The following is a 16091-nucleotide window of genomic DNA, read 5'->3' on the forward strand; positions in this document are numbered from 1 at the left end:
GTCATCGGGTCTCAGCAGATGGCAAATCAAATACTGCCATCTGCTGGTTCCCTAGTAAATCACATTAAGCCTGTGGCAAAGAACCTTGGTGTTTGGTTTGATAGTAATTTAAATTTTGAGCAGCACACCACAAAGCTTGTTCAATCATGTTTTTATCAACTTAGAAATATAGCAAAAATTCGATCTATGTTAACTTTTAAGGACACCGAGACCATTTTACACGCCTTCATCTCATCACGCCTGGATTATTGCAACAGCCTTTTCACCTGTTTAACCCAAAAATCTATTGATCGACTCCAGACTGTCCAGAACTCAGCTGCCAGGCTTTTAACCAGAACAAAGAAATATGACTACATTACTCCTATTTTAGCTTCATTACACTGGCTCCCAGTATGTTTTAGAATTGACCTTGAAATTCTATTGATCACTTTTAAAGCTCTTCATGGCCTCTCGCCTTGTTATATTTCTTACCTTTTAGTCCCATACGCACCAGCACGTACCTTGAGATCCTCGGGCAGAGGTCTGTTGTCTGTTCCAGAGTCTCGACTGAAAACTAAAGGGGACAGAGCGTTTGCTGTCAGGGCCCCGAGGCTCTGGAACAGCCTGCCCGAGGAAATCAGGTCGGCTGAGTCAGTGAACTCTTAAGTGCCTTCTTAAAACATACTTTTATAGGAGAGCTTTTCCCGATCTTATTTGACTTTATTTTATCCCTTTTATTTTATTGTATTTTACTAATTTTATATCAATTTTTCATGCTCTTATCCTGTTTTTTTGTATTATTCTTTACACTTGTTAAAGCACTTTGTAACTTGTGTTTGAAAAGTGCTCTACAAATAAGGATTATTATTATTATTATTATTATTATTATTATTAATTGGTGATGGTTCCAGTCAGGATGCTTTCGATTGCTCCTCTGAAGAAATTGACATTGGTGTGGGAATTTGGCCTTCTTAAGCTTCCTCAAGACATACAGTCGTTTCTGAGATTTCTTCACCTGCATGGAGATGTGAGATGACCATGTCATGTTCTCTGTGTTACTGATTACCAGGAACCTGAAACTGTTTACCTGCTCCACCTCAGCTCCACTGATATAGACAGTGAGTGTGTGTCTTTGTCTCCTTTTGCCTAAAATCAACAATCGGCTCCTTAGTTTTGCTGATGGTGAGCAGTAGGTTGTTGTCTGTGCATCACTCAGCTTTAGATTTGATTAGAATTTTTTAGAAAGATTAGAAGTTTCGAACAGAAGAGAATAACATCACAATATAGTTTAGCAACACTTTGTTTGTCATGAAATACTGTGTAGAAATCTATCTATGTAAATGCTATATCTCATGACAAAACAAACAAACAAGTTATAGGAAGTAGAAAAAGTCTAGTTCTTCACCAAGAAGAAGGAAGTGGCCCTAAGGGTATTCACCCAAAAAGTCTCCCATTGAAGGAGACGTTTGAGTTTGTTGCCACCCCTTGCATTTTGTGTAATGACTTCTAAGACCATGGCTTTTGAAGTGTCTGGGTTAGTATAGCCCATGGTCCTATAGTGCTCGGCCATGGGCTAATTGGGGATGTGGATCCTAATAGCGTATTTGTGCTCAGCCAATCCCTCCCGCATGCTTGCGTTTTGTGCATAATGCAATCATCTGTCAGTATTACAGATCCTCCTAAGCCTCTGAAACTATCAAATATTTTATATGAGGCTTTTTGGCTGGAAGTTGCCTTTAAGAAGAATGTATTTCCTGTACATCTGCGTGTGCAAATATTCATGTAGATCTCCAGTGAATCTCAGGTCCAGAAAGTTTACGTCTGCATTATAGTATTCTAAACTGAGTTAGATATTGGGGTTAGTGGTATGTTTTGAGGTAATGAAAATGAGTGAGCTTTAGTTCCCTGAAAAGATGAAAAAATGATCACTTGTTTCCTTGTCACACTGTTGATTCATTCAAAAGCAGAAGTACTCAAAAATAGCACTAACAGCAGCCCTGAACAGTATTTTCATATTAACGACTGATGAGCTAGACAGCATTTTAGCTTCTTTTAGCTCATTGTTTTAATTTTCTGGCCCACAATGTTGCAGTTTTGGTTTTCACAACTCTCATCAACTTTGTTTCCTGCAGTAGAAGACAGTTGCTTTCAGTGTTAAAGCTCTGATATACCCACTGTATACTATACTTTGCACAAAGTAACGACTGGCTTGTGAATGTGGTGGAACCTTTAGCAGCTTAAAAGTCAAGGCTGCTGGCCCTATGTGTTTAAAAAGAAAAGGAAAAAAATCAAGTAACTCAGTTTTATAGTAATGCATAGCCTTCTATATTTTTGGATTTCAACAATTTGATATTGGCTATGGCCTAAAAGAAGCCCTGATTGAGGGGGATGAAGTCAAAAATAGTTCAGCATTTGTCCCTCATGTTTGAAAAGGTGTTTCTGAGGGAACATAATATGAGACACTATTGATGTTTTTTCTTTAGAGGAGCTATTCCAGGATTTATGACCCTAAAAATAGTAAATTATTTTATACTATAAGCCAGAACAGCTGCCTTTGTTCATACTATGATGTCAAAAACAAACTGGAGTCCCTGCAAGTTCTGTTTTATTGGTAATCAATAAAATCTTCATCATTGTAATTTGTTTACTGAGTGCCAAGCATTGCTTAGGTTGTGTTCATAACTTCCACTTTCAATCAGGCTTAAATGTAATGGACTAGAGACAGACAGACAAAAAATGCTACACACAGCTTACAAAGAAATGTGAGAAAGAAGAGACATACAGAGAGGACAGCTTATATGACAGACAACTATTCTCATTCACCACTGTGCTTACTGGTGAATGAAAGTCAGCTGCGAGCTGACAACAAAGTCAGTCTTTGTATACTTTCAGGATCTGTTTCTGTATGCAGTTATTTAGTCAAGACGTTAGACTCGGTCACAGTGTCACATACTCACTGTCACTGAGAGATTTGGGGTACTTTTTTACTTACACCATGTGGACAGGACGTTGTTTTCTGCCTTACCAGTGACTCATGAGTCAAAAAATGTGACTTATATTTTTCAGTTGTCCTGTATAAGTAATGTGACAGACAGGGGGTGGAGTCATGGGTGGAGTTTAGCAGGAGGAAGAAAAAAAATTACACTAAAATGGATCATGCACATATGTAATTCAACAAAACTGTGGACACATATGTTAAGCTCACTTACTAGCTGTGTTAAGGGATTTAAGTAGACAAGAAGCTGCACTTTTTGTGAAATATGTCCTCATTCTCAGAGGAATGGGAAAGACAAACACACACAAAGACTCACCTGAACTCTCTCTAGTTAGACCCAACAAAGTTAATGAAAATACTCTTTACAGCCATACTGTTCAATTCAATTCAGTTTTATTCATACAGTGCCAAATCACAACAACAGTTATTTCATAGCTCTTATCATAAAAGAGCAGGTCTAGACCGTACTCTGTGATGTTATCTACAGAAACCCAACAATTCCCACCAGGTAGACGCCTACACAATATCCACACAGAAGTACAGACAGTAAAGGCAATATTGGTACAGACTTAATTACTAAAGGTACAGACTAAAATGTAAAAATGTGTCTCTGTGTGCTAGGTAGGGTAGAGTAATCAATAATAAATCAATCAATAATCTTACATGCTCACAATGAATGTACTTACTGGATGTTTAGCGTGCTAAATAAAAAGTTAAGGGATTACCAGAGTTATTACAATTTATCCTGAGAGGCACATAAATGTCTGAACAATAATTCATGGCAAGCCATCCAAAAGTATTGAGATATTTCACTCAAAACATCAGGTGATGACCAAAGTCCAGAATTGGGTAGATTAGTTTGGAAATATAATAAGTTACTGATTACAAGTTACACAATTTAAAATGGAATAGTAATGGCTTAGGGTTAGGGTAACTAATTCAATTACTTTATCAAAGTAATGTAACGTATTACATGTAATTACTTTTTGATTACTTTTCTAAATTTCTCATGAATGTTTTCAGCTATTAACCATTTTCAAAAGACTGCTTGAGAGGCAATTAAACTGGCAGAGGGGCGGTGATGCAAATTCAAACATGACAATCAATCAAAAGCATTAGAATATCATCAAACTTTACTAAATGATTGTAGCTGGAAATGGCAAAGGAAGACACTGTGCACATGGAAAACATGTAAAGCTAGGCTATATGTAGAACAAAATCAATATTGTTCTACATATAGCCTAGCTTTTTACAGAAAATATTCAAATGTAACCCCCAATGTGATCGTGAACATTTTCATAAGCAACTATAATTTAATTACACAGTTTTTCCCAGTAACTGGAACAGATTACAGTTATCCAAAGAAGGTTAAAGTCAAGGGCAACTGGACTTTAACCTTCTTTGGATAACTATGACCTGGATGACTGAGAATCTTCACAGACAGATTACAGTTATGTTTATTTTGAAATTAAATTATGTAACTATACGACATGTAACTAGTTACTCCCCATCACTGCCATAGTCAAAGGTTTCCTCCTCTAGGAACCATGAATGTCTGTCCACTATTTTATGACATCATCCAGTATCTAGAGAGATATTTCAAAATTTTGGGCCAACTGACCTTTCCACAGACTGACTCATTGCCATCCCTAGAGCCATGCTGCTAGCATGGTTAATAAAGTCCACAAACCTCTCCTAATACTGTATATAGTTCCACATTTCCACTGTTGATCCATTTATGCTCCAAATAACTGTCACTTTACCAATTCTATTTTTATTGTATGTGTTCTTTGTGGCTGCTGTGTCAACCACAATTTCCCCTACAGGGGATCAACAAATATCTTATCTTATCTTATCTTAATGAATCATTAAATATTCCATTTCCACTGAAATTTGGGGAGTTATGAGTAGATAATATTGCATGTACTGGTAATGTACTTATCTAGAGTAGCTATAAGGGTTAGTAACATACTAAGCACGGGGAGCTTCGATGGACAACCGATATATGCTGCAGGAGTTATTTGAGAAGTTTCTGCTGTTGTTTTGATATTTTTATTTTACCATGACTCTGGGTCGCCATTGAACCCAAGCAGGCTACATCTGCTTTATCTTTAGTGAGGGTCCTTTAAAAAGAGGAACACTGGACATACCTTTTGATATGTAGCCTAAATCATATGCATTCTTACTGGAAATCATTTAAAAGCTTTACAGCAAAGTTCATGTAATCCTCAAGTTTCAGTTGGGGGAAGTTTTGTTATATTTTGCATTAAGGGGCAGGCACAATTATTAAAATAGGGCACCGCTAATATGCGCAGGATTACACACATTTTTAATTGTTGCTCAAATGTTGCACCGTCATCAGTGAAGCCCAAGTCACAACTCAAGGGTGACTTTTTTTTGTGCAAAAAATATTCTTAGAATTTTCTCATAAAGAATAAAGCATAAAAAATGGTAAATCCCACAGGTGTGGTTGCTCTGCTTTATTGTGTCTTCCTTGTTATTGGAAGATTTTGCCTTTACTGTGAATTTAAATAAAGTACCCTCTCTTTTTTTCCCCCACAGGCTTATTGTGTATGCTGTGGAAATGTTTCTCTGCTTGCACCTTGGGCTTCGAATCAAAAGGCCGTGTCTGTGTTGGTAATAACCTGCTTTGACCTCTAGTTTTAACCATCCCTCTCAATGTCTTGCTTCTGCCCACCAATGCTTTATTGTAATTCCTACTTAAGACAAGAACTCTCAGAAATAAATGGTTTTCTCATTGTGCAATACCTCTTACTGGAGTGGACCAGGAAACGTTCCACTTCGTTTTTCCATTTTAGGCATTTAAGCACCGCTCATATCAGGAGTGGATTGCAATGAAATCCACGTTAGAAGAGGTTTAACTTCTTAGATCATCACAATTTCAAGCAACCAGCAGAAAGTACAAAAATGCTCAAACGGCAGTGCTGTAACCTCAGTGTCATAGTGGACAGAGGAGCTAGAGGAAAAACAGCTATTAAAGACTGCTTAAATTAAAATGACAAGTTTTACTATTTACTGACTGAGAATAAAACAGGGTTTTACATTTTGTAATATGCATTAAACAGATCTATCAGATTTATGACTATAATTGTATTGTTTGTGCTTTGTGTAATTGTATCTAAATTTCCAGATACGAATGAGTGCATAGACCCCGGATTCTGTGGGAATCACTCAAAATGCTTCAACACGAATGGCAGCTACTACTGTCAGTGCCAGCATGGGTTCACACACAATCATGGGAAAAGTAACTTCAAAAGCACAGAGGGACAGTGCATAGGTGAGTGTGTGTGTATGTGTGTGACCAATGTCTTTTTTGTGTCCAACCGGTCTTACCCACCTTTACTTGTTCTTCCGTCAGATTTCAACGAGTGCCTCGATAATTTCAGTATCTGTGGTCCTGCTGCTAATTGTTCTAACCATATTGGGAACTACAGCTGCACCTGCCACGCTGGGTACACAACTGCCATTAGCCATGTAGGCTGCATAGGTGAGTTGAGTCTAATTTTCTGTGTCAACAGCTTGGAGTTGATTGGTGCTGTACTGTGAGTTTGCGGCTCAAAATCCTAAAACAATATGCTCAACAGAATCATAAAGGTGTAACCCCAACTGGTGGGACAAAGAGAACAGGAGAGTGAGGGAGATGTCAGTCAAGTATGGTCTGCACGTGGTCCTGAAAACTCTGGTGTGGGTGTCAGTGCTTGTTGGATCATCTCCACTAAATTATCATTGGGGGTTTGTCAGGGACCAAGCAGTAAAGGCAGGGACACAAGGTCAAATAAAGTTTAGGCTTTATTTAGCCAACAAATCAAGTAAAGTTTCAAACCATCCATCCATCGTCAACTGCTTATCCTGCGTATAGGGTCGCCAATCCCAACTGACATCGGGCAAAAGGGGGGTACACCCTGGACAACTTCACCAATCCATCGCAGGGCCACACATAGCCTGCATGTCTTTGGATGGTGGGAGGAAGCCAGAGCAACCGGAGAGAACATGCAAACTCCACACAGAAAGGATGGGGCAACGGGGGTTTGAACCCACCACCCTCTTGCTGTGAGGCAACAGTGCTAACCACTGTACCACTGCACTACCCAGTTTCAAACCATTATACACACAAAAAAAAGGTATCAACAGAATTACTCAAAGTGGGTCTTAACTAAACTAAGGTCAACGTAACAATACTACAACAGTCTGAACATAACAAACCTGACCTCCTGAATGACATAAAAGGACGGGTATATATGCACACAGGCTAGCCTACACTAAACAAAAAGGGGGGAAACTTACTATAATTAAAAAGACCCAAAATAAACCAAACAACCAACCATGAGAAAATACTAACCAAACAAACATTACTGAAACCCATTAATCTAACACAAACAAAATATCCACATGCTGCTGTGTTGTTAAGGATTTTGCAATTCTGACAATTTGTGTAACATTTTAAAACAGGCATTTTAAAAGTTCTAAATGGCCAGATGTGACAGTGAGCAAGGTTTGAACTTCCTCTTGTTTTGTCATATTTCACACTGCTTTCATAACCTTTTTAATATAACACCCCCACTCCACCCACCCCACCCCCTGAGGAGAATGTGTTATTTTTTCAAAGATTTCTTTGAGCTGAACAGCTAAGAGGTTGGAGTCTTTTGGAGAAATCTGAGCTGATCTCATAACTCCTTGTACTCTAAACTGAACCACAACACCATCTCCTGCCTCCCACTACTTCAAATTGCCGCTTTTAACTGACAAGACAGCATCTCACGACACTGGTTGACGGGAAAGTTCAGCATTGTCTCCAAGATCCTTTTGCCACAAATGAAAGACTCTCACGACCGTGCCCCTGGTTACATTGCGGGGATGTTTGCAAGGGCGTCAATTTGTGTTGAAATGTGGTGAGGACATAGGAGCTCAGATTAGGTGTGTGAAGAGGTACTTAGCTCGTGAGACAAAAAGATCCTTAAACAGTGTATTAAAGATATCCTCAATGCCTCGATACGGGGTACTCCCCCAGAAAATCTTGACCATTAAACACTTCATTTCCTGCATTCTGGTGAAACATTCTGCACCAATTTATGGTGGAAATGTTTATATTTATGTAAAAGGAAACACAAAATTTCAATATTTCAAAATATTTAAATATAATATACTGCAGTGCAGCTCTCAGGTGTTCTGTGTTGCTTTCAGATCAGTTTCTCCTGTAGATCAACTTTTCTCATCATCCCTGCTGAGGCAACACATACTGTATTTGGACATGCTTTAGTCTTCCTTCCTCTTTTGTCATGTTCAATAGGAAATCACAGAAAACTTTGCCAAAAAGAAACTGTCAAGAAGTTGAAATTTTTGGGTCATTTTATAATCAGTAGCTTGTGTTGTGTTTTTTTTTGCTTAAGTTGCTTTTTTTGGCAATGCACATTTGTTTGTTCTATATTTTAATTGCTGAATTTTTTCTTAATGTGCAAATAAGCCTTTCTAAAGGCATTTTCATTTATTATTTAAATGCAAGCTATGTTTCAGCTTGTTTTCAACGAATTATGCTTTAAAAAAGTTGTGGGGACAAAATCAGCCATTTCAAAACGTGGTGGAGACATGTCCCCAGTTTGTTCTTGCAATACCTGCTGTAAACGAATCTGTTTCAGACAGTATTATCAAAAGCATTGCCCTTGAGGATAGCTACTTATGTCTCTGTTCCCTCTCCCTACACAGACATTAATGAATGCAAGGAAGCCAAAAAGAAAGGGGAAGACCTCTGTGGAGTAAACGGGACTTGTGAAAACATTGACGGGAGTTACAAATGCAAGTGTCCAAAGGGATACACTAATTATGGCGACGAACAGACCAAATGCTCAAGTGAGTGTGTGCATATACAATTCCTCTCCATCACATACTTCATATTTCAAATGTATTTCATGTCCTCTTATTTTATTCCTATATATATATATATATATGTGTGTGTGTGTGTGTGTGTATATATATGTATGTGTGTGTGTATATATAAATATGTGTATATATGTGCGTTTGTGTGTGTGAATATGTATGGGTGTGTGTGTATATACTGTATGTGTATATATATGTATTTATTAAATTAAATTAAATAAGTTTCACTTACTTACTGTGTTCAAGTGTTTCATGAAGTCAAGTGTTAAACTCAACTGGTGAGATGATGGTGTGATGTTTTGTCCCGTTCTATCCAGAGCTTTCCTGTGACAACTTCAATGCAGACAGTGGGCCTACACTGGTAAGCTGCATTTTAGATACCGAATTATTAGCATGATGATGCATCCACCTGCAACAATCAGAAAAAATTAAGCTCTTAGAGAGGACTTATCTTTACACTGTGGATGACCTTTTAAATGTAATCTGTGTTATAAAAAGATGTAAAAAATAAAGTTTACTTGCTTCCTTATCTATACTTGTCCCTGCCCTTTCCTCAGCCCCAGGTGAAGTATCCTGTTAAAGAATGTTTGAGCTCATTTCCTTTATTTACTAGACCACCCTGTGGCCCAGTAGGGTTTAGTAAACATGAACTTTAGTATAGGGCAATCTGAAAAGCCTCATTATTCTGTCTCTTTCTGTCAGTCGCTTGGAGGCCTGGCAGACATTTTGTTCATGATGAGAAACAGCTGTTTGGCTCTGTCTAACCCAAGTGCCGCTAGTGAAGGGAAGGCTGATGGAGAAGCGCTACTGGAGGTCAGAGCAGCAGATGAAAAAAACACATACATACATATTCTTACATATACAAACACTTACAGTATATAAATTGTATTATTGTGTCCTGCAACTTGACAGAAACTTTTCACAGCGACCGACAGCATCCTGTCCCCTGGTCACGTGGACAGCAGTGAAGATGTGAGCAGATTACTCGGTTTGGTAGAGAGCGCCATTATGCTCATTGGTCCACAGCTCAAACACAACCGCACTAAGATGGAGACCAGTGAGACAGGTAACAGTGTTCCTAAGCTCAGCTGTGATCTGCACACTGTTTTTGGACATTTATAAGCTTAGAAATGGCCTTTTCCATGGACAATGATGTGTGCAGAGTTTAATAAATAAAAGTAGGAAAGCTAATGTTAAGTGTTTCATTTGAAATGAGTTGTCTGTTCAAATAGACACAGAGATTGCAGTGCAGAGGGGAAAGACTCCACCCACCGGATCAATCCATCTGAACAATGAGAATGCTAGACTCGACACTGACTGGACAACAGCAGCTGGGACGGGACCATACCCTGGTAACCTTCTCTTCTCTTAAGACAAACAAGTCCCAGTTTTTATGTATATACTTTCATGAATATTATTATTGTCTTTTACAGGTTTTGCTCTGGCTGCATTGTTGAGCTACAAGAACCTTCAGAGCTCTGTTAACAAGTACTTTGATGAGCTCACAGGACATGAAAAAGATGGTGTGAATCCCACCTTTCAGATCTCCTCTAGAGTTGTGTCTGTTGTAGTTTCCAACCCATCTACTCAGAACTTGAGACGCCCTGTCAACATCACCCTCAGACATCTACAGGTAGTCCCACTTGACCCACAGCCTTCCGGTGTGGACCCACTTCTAGCAGAACTTCTTTCAATCATAATAGTCAAAACAGTCAGCAGTACTGGAATATTAAGAACATACAGCCTGCTTTTGACATGATGGTTTTGTTTTGTGCATAGGAAACGGAGGAGTCCCATGAGGTCAGCTACATCTGTGCATACTGGAGTAATAAAGGGGCCTGGTCCACAGATGGCTGCTATCAACAACACTCCAATGCCACACACACTGTGTGTAAATGTGAACATCTGAGCAGCTTTGCTGTGTTAATGGCACTCTACCCTATGGAGGTAAGATGCAGACACATGGACACACACAATGCTGTGTTTACCACTTGTTTATGCTTCCTCTAAGTGGCCTAAAGATTAACTATTGCTGTGTCAGTGTAAAACCCCCCCCCCCCCACACACACACACACACACATGATGTCCTTAGGACTCCAATTAAACCCCTCGGGATCTGACCTGTCTTCTCCACTAGCACACCTTCGGGCTCCTGTTGGTGACCAAGATAGGGCTGACCATCTCCCTGCTTTGTCTCATACTGTGCATCCTGACGTTCAAGTTCTGCCGCTCTATACAAGGGACCCGGACCACCATTCACCTGCACCTCTGTGTCTGCCTCTTCATGGCTGACCTCATCTTTCTGGCTGGCATTTCACAAACTGAACCTGTGGTATGTTTGTGCAAGCAAATAGCGACTTCAGTTACACAGACTGCAATAATCTGACTTTATTAAGATTTATTAAGTATCGTCTTTATCAGGTTACTGCTGTAAATGATAAAGAGACATTTCATTCCTCAGCTCCCTCCTCGCTGATCGTTTCTTTCTTGTTATATTCTACACATTACATTACAGGGTGGCTGCAGGTTTGTTGCAGCGATGCTCCATTTCTTCTTCTTGGCGGTGTTTACCTGGATGCTGTTAGAAGGGGTTCAGCTGTACCGTATGGTGGTCCTGGTGTTCAATGCCAACATTCGGCCCCTCTACTTATTCCTCACTGGTTATGGGACACCCCTAGTTATAGTCAGTATATCTGGCATCATTAGGCCAAAGGGATACGGCACTAACCAGCAGTAAGTGTCACAGTCTGTGTTTGTGTTTGCATACTTAATGTGTGATATCGATGACATCAGTGGATTACACAGACCTGCTGTTTATCTATCTTGGTGACGTAAGGAAAACTCTGTCATGCACATGTTTCCTTCCTCCTACCCAGCTGCTGGCTGTCCTTGAAAGACGGCCTCATCTGGAGTTTCTTCGGCCCCGTGTGCTTCATCATCATCCTCAACGTCTTCTTTTTCATCGTCACCGTCTGGAAGCTCGCCCAGAAGTTCACCAGCCTCAACCCAGACCTCTCTAAGCTACACAAAATGAAGTCAGTCTGTTTGTTTGTTTGCTGCTCTTTGTGAGTCTTCTCATGCTGTCGTAATGTGTGAAGTAATTAATATGACCCTCGCCTATTCCCATGCACAAGCAAGCACTGAGTTAATACATATGTTGGTCAAATTGCACAGCTTTGGGAGCTGAAAAATGCTTAGATGGAAAGAATGTGAGGGTTTTTGGGGGTGGGGGAATGTAAAGAATGTTTTCACAGTACTGGCTCTGCTCTGTAATGGGGTGCTACAGAGGGACTTTCCCCCCCAAATCCATCTATGCATGCTTTTACTCCACTCCACAACACTGTATAAAAACCTGCAGCTGCAAAACACATCTTAGCTTTAATGCAAAAAAACATCCATCCCTAAATACACTGGTTCATCAATCAGTGACATTCAATTTAGTCCAGGAAATTGGGAATGTTAACATATTGTGCAGCTTTTCAGTTAAGAAAAACAGTTTCTGTAGTTTCTGTCAGTGGAAGAATTTGGATCTCATCCACATTTCAGAAGGATTTCTCCTTGTCTGATTAATGAATTGTTGGTATAGCCGGTGAGTCTGGAAAAAAACACCCTCTGACTCTGAGGGGCTGAACTCAAAACCTGGTCTCCACTGGCATTTTAGATGGTTAATAGACTGTTGATCTCCTTTGTGAATTGTATCGCTGGTTATTAATGGGAATAAGAGTGATACATCGCCAAATATAACAAAAGACGCATGCAGAGTACATTGCCGGAAACTCTTAAAAAAAAAAAAGTTTTTCTGCAAGAGTTCTTTCCTTTAAGCCAATCTTTTATATTTATCAGTGACTTTTGGCTTTTCTTTGTCCACTGGCTTTCAACAGACTTAGCAAACTGATGTGAAAATATCTGTTTTGTAGCTGCTTTCCAAAGAACCCATGCCCCTTTCTCGCCCTTTCCACTCTTCAGGGGGTTTCCATATATCAGTGTTAACTGAGTCATCCATGTGTCTGGTCTCATGTTAATCTTTCCTTTCATTTTCTATCTTTTGTCCTTTTCTCTGAACCCCCACCCTACAACCTCCTTTTATCTCTGCAGAGCTTTCACAGTGACAGCTATCGCCCAGATGTGCATACTGGGTCTGATGTGGGTGTTTGGGGCCTTCCTGTTTGAAGAAAGCCCCATAGTGGTTGCATATATCTTCACTATCCTCAACAGCCTGCAGGGAGCGCTGGTCTTCATCATGCACTGCCTCCTGTCTAAACAGGTAGGATAGTAGCTGTGTGTCTGTGTGCGTCTGTGTATGTGTGTGTAACTGTGTCTGTATGCATGAGGCTAAGAGAGAGATTAACACAAAATTACAACTACAAGAGCAAGTGTAACAACAAAGACACTAGATTGCATTGAACTAAGTTCCCCCCCTGATGTTCTGCTGCCCTCTGCAGGTGAGAGACGAGTACGCCCATTTCCTCTCCTGTATCTGCACACCAGAGAAGAAGAGATTGTCAGACTTCAGCAGTACCAATCCCTCCAGCAGTCAGTCACAAGTAAGCATGAAGTGTCCTCACTCACTAGCACTCTCTCCAAGTCACAAACATATACTCAACTATTGTGCTTAAGTCCAATTTTGAGGTATTGTAATGAAGTATTTCCATTTTGAAAATACCTGATGCTTCATCTCCACAACATCTCAGAAGGAAATGTAGCTACATTTATCTGTCATTTACAGTAATGTGTTACTTTCCAGATTAAACTTTTACTTACAAAGTATATTATTTTATAAAATGTGATACATTGTTAGAGATCAAGCTACCCTACAGTATATTGGGTAGTATAGTAACTGTATAATTATCCCCACCATGACCAACTACAACATGAAGACTGTTTGCATACTTTTACATTTGATACTTTAAGTACATTTTGTTGGTAATACATAAGAAGTTTTACTTGTTGTGGAGAATTTTTACATTATGGTTTTGCTACTTATATATAAAGTTGTCCTTCTACCAGTACGTTGTCTTACATTGTTTCTGAACTTGGGTTGTTTGTGTTCATTTAGGGTTCTCGGAGTGGGCCGATCACTGGAGAGTCCCAAATATGAAGCACTCTATCTTTTATTCTACCCCTAAGACAGACTCTATCACACCTTTAACCAATGTGGGCTGAGTTTGCCCTGATTTTAAAGGTTTGGATCACTTCCAATTAAAGGAATCATTATTTACTCACCTCGATGTCACCTGAACCTCTGTTTTTGTACCATTACAGCAATTGTTTAATAGTACAACTAAAAATGGAACAACCTAAGAAAGATGGAAAAACATAATTCTTTGGGTGAGCTCCTCAAAGCTCATAGACAAATCTAAACCAGGGGTTGTAAATAGGTATGGCTTGGCCCTAAAGTGCCACATGCCAAATAAACTGGGAGCTGCTGCATAAAACACAGGTTAGAATTCGCCCCAGTAGTTACATCCCAGGCCTTTCAGACCCTAATTAAGTTAATGGGACCAAAGTTTTTACAACTCATAAACCATAAAGGATTAGTGTGCAATAATCCTAAATATGTGTCATTATTGTCGCAGCAGGCAAGAAGCCGCCAACTTCTAAAAGTGTTTATTCAGGACCTCTTTACGTGCAAGTGGAAATATTTCAGTAGCTTATCAGTTCATCCAAAACATATCACAATCATAATATAAGCTGTATTGGAGTGGTTCAAAGTGATACTGATGTATTTATTTTTAAGAGCAGAAGTGTACATTATGTAGGCTGCAAGAAAAAATGAGTACTCTTAATGTTTGAGCTGCATTTCATGTACACATTTTAAAAAAAATAAGCTACAAAATAAGGGTGGGTGCTTTTTGTTAATGGGATCTTGTAATGACTGATGCTGCAAATGATCCGTAAAGTGCCTCTGATGTTCCCTTCCTGTTCCTGCAAATTGCACATGGGCTAGTATGAGGATTTTATGTTGTTTCTTGACAAAATAAGTAATTTTAAAAAAACATTACTTGTGGCTATTTTTATTCTTGGTTTGAGCAGTTGAGCAATTGAGCTGTGCCTTTTGTCACTGGTGTATGTCAGGATGTAATTTTTGAAATTATGAACCAAGAAAACAAATCCAGCCCAAAATGGTAGCTTGGGAGATGCACAAAAACAGACCCACCCTTCTGATAAGCCTGCAGCTTCCTGTGAATAAACTGTTTATGGAATAAATCATGTTTTGTATTATAACTGTTAGCCTATGCCTCCACACGTTATTAGTGACTTTAAAGTATCATATCCCTGAAATGAGAACTGTTTGAGGTCTAACGGGAGTTGTACAGACCTGAGTTTATTTTCTTGCACTATTCCTTTGTAAAAATGATAATCCAGCACATCTTCTCTCACATGGTGCATGAGACTAAAGAAGACTTGAGAACCAGCCTCACTTACAGAACATGATCAGTTCACTTGCCATAATAAAGCTGTCAATTATATATTTTTCTATTTTATAAAAATAGAAAATCAATCTGATGTGATTGGTTTTGTCCTATACAGTATGTTTATATTTAAATTGCCTGACAATTGAATTGTTCTTCAGTTCTTACGTGTGGCTGTACTTTTTTGTGACCATCGATACCTTTTATTCAAGCATTGCTAAATTTTATTATGTGAAAAAGTTACATGCCTTATGCAGCACTTTGTGAATCTTGTTAGAATATACTATAGGTGTTCTAGTTTGATGGTATATGAACTTATTTTTCTACTTTGTCTTTTTGTATGTTGTTCGGTACTGTTTTCTTTGTGCACCACAATTTTTTATTAAAGCTTCTACTTCATCTGAAAAATCTGTAAAGTTGGTGGTTTATTAGCATTAGTCCCCAGCAGATAGGCTACATACAGTGCATAGATAGATACACTCCTCTCTATCTCTCTCAACAGTGACTATTGTGTCCCAAAGTAACATTTCTGTATGATGAATGTTAGTCATAAAGTTAGCAAACTGACTCTGTGTTAATAGGCTACACAGCAATTGCTCTATACAGTTTATCTAACTTTAGCCAGCAAAAACAAAGTCAGGCTGTTTTATTTGTTATTGAGATAACCTACTTATTGTATTTACATTTTATGCTACTTTATAATTCTACAGTTGAAGGAGAAATATTGAACTTCTTCACTCCAGCTATAATTACACATTACTTTACAGTTTTTAAATATCCATCCAAAACATGATAAACTTCACAACCACTTC

The 16091-nt window shown here is 38.9% G+C and overlaps 1 protein-coding gene across 2 annotated transcripts in view; it reads left to right on the forward strand.

Annotated features, from left to right (window-relative positions):
• The window catches only part of LOC123969875 (adhesion G protein-coupled receptor E5), an 18786-nt gene extending 3099 nt beyond the window's left edge, over positions 1 to 15687 (forward strand). For both annotated transcript variants that reach the window (XM_046047632.1, XM_046047631.1), the window contains exons 3-18: positions 5537 to 5611; positions 6126 to 6272; positions 6354 to 6482; positions 8696 to 8839; positions 9184 to 9227; positions 9569 to 9679; positions 9779 to 9932; positions 10099 to 10218; positions 10300 to 10499; positions 10646 to 10813; positions 11004 to 11198; positions 11382 to 11599; positions 11743 to 11901; positions 12962 to 13130; positions 13309 to 13410; positions 13923 to 15687. In XM_046047632.1, the coding sequence (XP_045903588.1) occupies positions 5537 to 5611; positions 6126 to 6272; positions 6354 to 6482; positions 8696 to 8839; positions 9184 to 9227; positions 9569 to 9679; positions 9779 to 9932; positions 10099 to 10218; positions 10300 to 10499; positions 10646 to 10813; positions 11004 to 11198; positions 11382 to 11599; positions 11743 to 11901; positions 12962 to 13130; positions 13309 to 13410; positions 13923 to 13964 (2177 nt within the window). In that variant the 3' untranslated portion in view covers positions 13965 to 15687. The remainder of the gene's footprint in view (positions 1 to 5536; positions 5612 to 6125; positions 6273 to 6353; positions 6483 to 8695; positions 8840 to 9183; positions 9228 to 9568; positions 9680 to 9778; positions 9933 to 10098; positions 10219 to 10299; positions 10500 to 10645; positions 10814 to 11003; positions 11199 to 11381; positions 11600 to 11742; positions 11902 to 12961; positions 13131 to 13308; positions 13411 to 13922) is intronic.
• The last annotated feature ends 404 nt before the right edge of the window (positions 15688 to 16091 follow it).

Source organism: Micropterus dolomieu, linkage group LG04 (genome assembly GCF_021292245.1).
Source record: "Micropterus dolomieu isolate WLL.071019.BEF.003 ecotype Adirondacks linkage group LG04, ASM2129224v1, whole genome shotgun sequence".
NCBI lineage: Eukaryota > Metazoa > Chordata > Actinopteri > Centrarchiformes > Centrarchidae > Micropterus > Micropterus dolomieu.